Here is a 5,507-nt window from a genome sequence, read left to right as displayed (position 1 = left end):
AATTCAATACACCATTGTAACAAACCTTCAATACAATTATTGCAAATAGATAATACATGTCCAAAAAATAATTTTATATTATAAATTTGTTTGTATACAAAAAATCTTCCTCTCCTTATCATTTAAATTGCACGTAGCCTCGGATCAGGAGAGTATGTTATGTCAATGCCGAGCATGTCATACAACTCACGTGCCATGGGAGCATTGCATGCCACACATGCACCTCTCACCTTTAAAGTATTCACAAGATAGACAAGGTGAAAGCGATGATCACAAGGGAGGGCATAGTATCCTATGGCCCTGTCAAAATGATCTTGGTAGATTGGACAATATGGCTCGTCCACGATGAATTATAATGTTGCAGGTATCGTGGCCCCAGTTTGTGCATGGCGAGGCCAACAAAATCACTACTGATTGCTAAGACTACGGCCCCCTCTTTGATCTATTGTAATGTGGCTTGTGCATCATGCATCTATTGAGAATAATTAGTTGCTATTATGCACATCTTTGTGTATGCATTGTTGATATCAAGCTACTAGCCGGTTTGAGATAATAATGCATGCAATCTTTCATTGTTACTTTTCATCCGCTCAAGTTCTTGTAGCACTCGTTGATGCTCCATAGTTACATCTTGTATAGTTGTGGCACTAGACATGACATCTCGCTCGACATGTGCTCCTTGTCTAACTTCCTCTTTGATATTCATTTAGAGGTATTCAATTGTCACAGAGGCTACACGTCCAATAAGGTCACATACAAGCTTATCAATTGATGTTGGGTTGGAATTCTTCAAAAAAACCTGAAAATAAATACTCGACATATTTAAATATTATATTCACCTGACATTGGACTGCCGAGGCTTTGTGGAGGTTCGGCTACCCATTCGAGACAAGGACCTTTATAGCCGAGTACTTTAGGCCATTAGGGTTGTGGAAAATATTGGCAGCAGCAATTGCCTTTTCTTGCTCTTTTAGTGGCAGCTGCATGGTGGTGTCAGCCACATCCATCATAAACTTCATCGGTTGACTAAGGTGTGTGCATTCATCTTGGGCTTGGTACTTGGTTTGTGTGGATGGTTGAGAGGGTGTTCTTGATGATGATGCCATTGTTTTGATGAAATGCTAAAGCCTAAACATAATACTCACATAATAGCAAAGATACGAGTTCAAAACATGAGACATACATACATTCAAACACATTTGCTTCTCATCCTACTGTAGAAGACCGTTTTCTCGAAATATCAAACCATAAACCCTAAACAACCAATGATGTTATCCAACATCCATTTCAAAACAGTGCAAAATATAATTTAGGAATCTTTAAAAAGTACTGGACTTGCAAATTGAAATATGACGACATGCCAAAATTACAAATTTATAGATAAGTTTTCATATTGTCCATTAAACGCATTGCGTCATTTTCACCAACATGGTGTGCATGAAGTCTAGTTAGCAACAAGTCCATTGTCATCCATTCCTGAGACTCATTCTGGCACAAGTGGAGTTTACAATCCCACAACAGCTTTATTACATGCCTTGAGTATAGTTGATCACTTGGCAGTCAATTGAAGAAGTGTTCTTGGTATATAGTCCACATAGCTTCACGGAGTTGTCCTTTCAATATGATGGGAGGCCTCAAGTAATTATGGGCGTTGATAAATTTGAGATGTCTTTGAGAGACTCTCCATGCTTCCAAAGAATCTGCAATGGATGCAAGTGATGTACAAGCCACTCCTCTCAAGCATCAAATCGCCTAGAAGACTCAAACATTGATTCACCTACAATCTATTGTTCTTCGAGAACAACATCCACAAGCAAAGAACACACGATAAATGCATGATTTCTAAGTCTATATTGAGCCCTAGAGCACATTGGTTGAGGGAAGAAATGAGTTTGTGACCAAAATTACTCCCAAACACTAGCCAATAATTTCTTCACCTATCATGCATAAGTCATGCATGCCTTGAGCAGAGAAGCACCACCTATTATGCATGCCTTGAGTAGAGAAGCACCACCTTATCATGCATGCCTTGAGCAGAGAAACACCACCTATCATGCATGCCTTGAGCAAAGATGCACCACCGGCCTCTGTCTATAAACCAAATAATATAGATTGGGGTGAGAACATTGGATGGATTTACGTCAATGATTATGTCCTCAATTGAGTATCGTTTACATGTCTCATAGATGACATTGTAAGCTTGGCGACTCTAGGCATGGAGTTACCATCATCATTTTAATGCTACTATAATTGAGGTAGCATGAGTCATGGTTAACTTGGAACTTATGATATATTCGGCCATTGATCTTGTAACAGTTGTTCTGGCAGCTAGCACGCATAGTGGTTCAAATAGACTAAATCTGAAGAATGCGCATTGAAGATAGGTATCTTGAAGAAGACATTAGCAGAGTTGTAGCCTCAAGATTGTTTGGTGTAGTTGAAGAGGACGATGGTCATTGGTTACTCCTTTTAATGAAATCATCAAACGAGCAAAGAAGTGTATGGCTGAGGGGAGGCCGGGCGATGGACGTGGTGGAGAAGATGGTTGGAATTGCAGAGGCGCTTCAAAATACAAGGTGGCTGGTTATAAATGCATGTCGTCATTTGTCCAGGTTATATGTGGTAGGTCCTCTTAGATTCATTGACGTTAGTCATTGACATGGCATGTCGATGTATGTCGACATAGGTCATGGGGTGTGTGATGGTGGATGGTGACACGGCAGGTGTGATGGTGGATGTGTGATGGTGGATGGTGACAGGGCAGGTGTGGGGCTCGTGGGGCTTAGAGGTGCCAAGCTGGTTGTTGATGCCAGCAACTACCCTAGGTGTGCACAAGTCACAAGTGGGTGAACCCAAAGGAAGGAGATGAACGTAACGTTGTTTGGTTTGGACGTAACGTTGTTGTGTTGGACGTAACGTTATTGCATGCAGACGGAGATGGACGTAACGTCGTTTCGTAAGAAGGTGGTGTGTGTGTCGTTTGGCACTTGATACTTTGTTCATCTCAAGATGTCGGACGTGCAGCTGAGCAGCAGGCATGAACCTCAAGTTCCTCTTCATCCTCCTCCAATCCTGGCCTCTCTTCCCCCATCTCCTCTCCGTCCTCTCTCTCGCTTCCGCTTGCGGTTACTTCTGCCCTTCCCGCTCTCTCATCGTCATCTTCTTCTCCCTCATCTACCTCTTCCTCGTCCACTCAGAACAGACCAAAAATCTCCGGCTTCGACTCAGAAGACGAATCCAGGAAGAGTTTCTCAGCGCTAGGTCCAGACAAGCCCGGACTGATTCTGAGCCCGTCGAATGGCTCAATGTTCTCCTGCGTTCCTGTTGGCCAGCCATCGAGGCTGGATACGTTCGCAAGATCGTGGAGAAGTGGCTTGTCGAATACCTGCAGTTGCTGGAAGGCAGGAAAATCCTGCTGGAACGCGTTCGGCTGGGAAGCTCCCCGCCTTTGATTCGAGCTTGCAAGGTGCGTCAGGACCATGACGGCCCTTCTAGCGCATTGCTGGAGTTGGATATCTCCTATATCGCAGCAGACGACATGGGAATCGAGCTGGCTGTGCCCATGGGCTACTTCACTGCCAAGCTTTTCTGTGACAATCTGAGGATTGAGGGAATACTCAAGCTTGGATTCAAGTTCGTGGCGTACTTTCCATACGTAACGCATCTCACGATGGCGTTTGCTAATGTGCCGAGCTTGGGGCTTAGCGTGAGGCCGTTATCATCGAGCAGCCTTGCAGTGACAGATCTACCTATCATAGCTTCCTGGGTGGTAAGCTTGAGGATGCTTTCCATTAATATCACTTATCCAGAGAAATGAAATCCATGGCTACGTCCCGAAGCGTCATGCCGATCGTCATACCTGATTAAATGCCGTATTTGCTTCAGAGTAACTCCATCCACACGGCGGTTCAAACTTGTGGCCTTGTCGAACCTGAGAAATGGGACATAGATTTGATCGAATGGTGGGGAACCGATTATGGATTAGGACCTTCTCCGGTCGCTGCAAAAGGTGGTAAGTCTCATGGATACCAATCGACAGAGAAAACTTTAGTGACTGGTACTAACAAGAGTACATTGCTCCTGCTTTTATAGGGTGCTACGCAATCCTGGAGGTGTTGGAAGGAAGAAATTTGATGGCAAAGGACACAACAGGTGGGCTTGGTCTTGTTTTGATCTTGTGGGGCGACCGGATGGAGGTGCAATGCTCCGAAGGTTCGTCTCCTCATCGAAGCTGTGATCTCCAATATCCATTTTGCAGGTTTCTCGGATCCTTACGTTACCATCACGTATGGTACCATCAAGTTCAAGACACAAATTCGAAAGCAGACGCTGAACCCGATTTGGCACGAATGCTTCAGGCTGGAGATTTTGGATCTTAACTCGAAGGAAATGGTCCTCTTCCGCTTGCGCGACCGTGACCTTATAGTGGATGATGAACTCGTATGTGATCGAGCCAAAAACTCCTCTTGATCGACTCGCTTCGCCATGCCGCAATTCGTCTAGGCTCTGGTATACGCGAGTCTTGGCTTTGTTTGACGCCGGTGATAGACTGATTATAAGGTGAATGTGGATTGTTAGGGGTTCTGTCAGCTTGATTTGAGCCGTTATGGAACTGGCAAACGGTGCGAGGTGTTGTGCAAGCTAGAGAATGCAGAAACCGGAGAACTTGTGGTTGCTGTGACAGTGATAGGGGCTACGCGGCTAGGAAGAGGTTCTGAATCAAGGCAATCGATTTCGAGACGGCAATGCAAGGCAGCTACGGATCAAGGGCAGAGAGCCGGTGATATGGGAGATCAAGCAATAAGGAAACCCAGACGATCCTTGAGCGGCTCTCTGTTGTTTCTTCCAAATGATACAGGAACTCCGCAAATGCCCAGGAAGAGCACGGCCACCGCGTCTGGATCCAAAGAAAGAAAAGCTTCCCTCTTCAGAATGGACGTAGACAAGAGGGCACGTCGTAACACAGTCGAATCCATTTCCAAAAACAATCTCTTGGTCGATGCTGCTCAGGCTCCACCTCTCATAGCCTCTACAAGTGATCTGCAGCCACAAAAGAGACGCTCTCGCCTGAAGGTGCCCAGACCAAGTACTGCCCCTATCTTGAAGTCGGAGAGCATGCCCGATTTGGAGAAAGCCAAGCATGCAAGGTCGTGGAAAAGGAACCTTCTCAAAGCATTCCACGTCAAGGACAAGGAGAAGCATCAGCACTTAAGTCTTTAATCGCTCTGAGCAATGCTCTCAAAGACAAGCATTAGCACCGAGATCTCCAATCTCCTTGATCAGAGAACCGTAGGTGAGTTGCTCTATTTTGCGCCACGGTTCTAATGTGTGGTTGCTGGCCTATTTTGGTACCGACCTTAGTCGACTGTTTTGGGCCGACTGGGTCAGTCTCCCAATTGGGTCTAACCGACTACGACTGGTGGCTATATAAGAGCAAGCCCGTGAAGCACATATTCATCACTGGCTATAACAACCTTGATTCCTTAGCATCCAGCCTCCGTCCTCTA

At 45.2% G+C, this 5,507-nt stretch overlaps 1 protein-coding gene across 1 annotated transcript; it reads left to right on the top strand.

The window, feature by feature from the left end:
- Window positions 1-3,037: 3,037 nt before the first annotated feature.
- LOC147890622 (C2 domain-containing protein At1g53590-like) lies at window positions 3,038-5,220 on the top strand. The gene is made up of 5 exons (XM_087390329.1): window positions 3,038-3,769; window positions 3,886-4,012; window positions 4,093-4,152; window positions 4,259-4,440; window positions 4,579-5,220. The coding sequence occupies exons 1-5, from the start codon at window positions 3,038-3,040 to the stop codon at window positions 5,218-5,220; spliced, it is 1,743 nt and encodes a 580-aa protein (XP_087246455.1).
- The last annotated feature ends 287 nt before the right edge of the window (window positions 5,221-5,507 follow it).

The sequence above is a fragment of the Dipteris shenzhenensis genome, chromosome 19, assembly GCF_047967505.1.
Source record: "Dipteris shenzhenensis isolate YYH24624 ecotype China chromosome 19, Dip_SZ_1.0, whole genome shotgun sequence".
NCBI lineage: Eukaryota > Viridiplantae > Streptophyta > Polypodiopsida > Gleicheniales > Dipteridaceae > Dipteris > Dipteris shenzhenensis.
The sequence above is the reverse complement of the archived record's forward strand: the minus strand, read 5'-3'. Positions and strand labels throughout refer to the sequence as shown.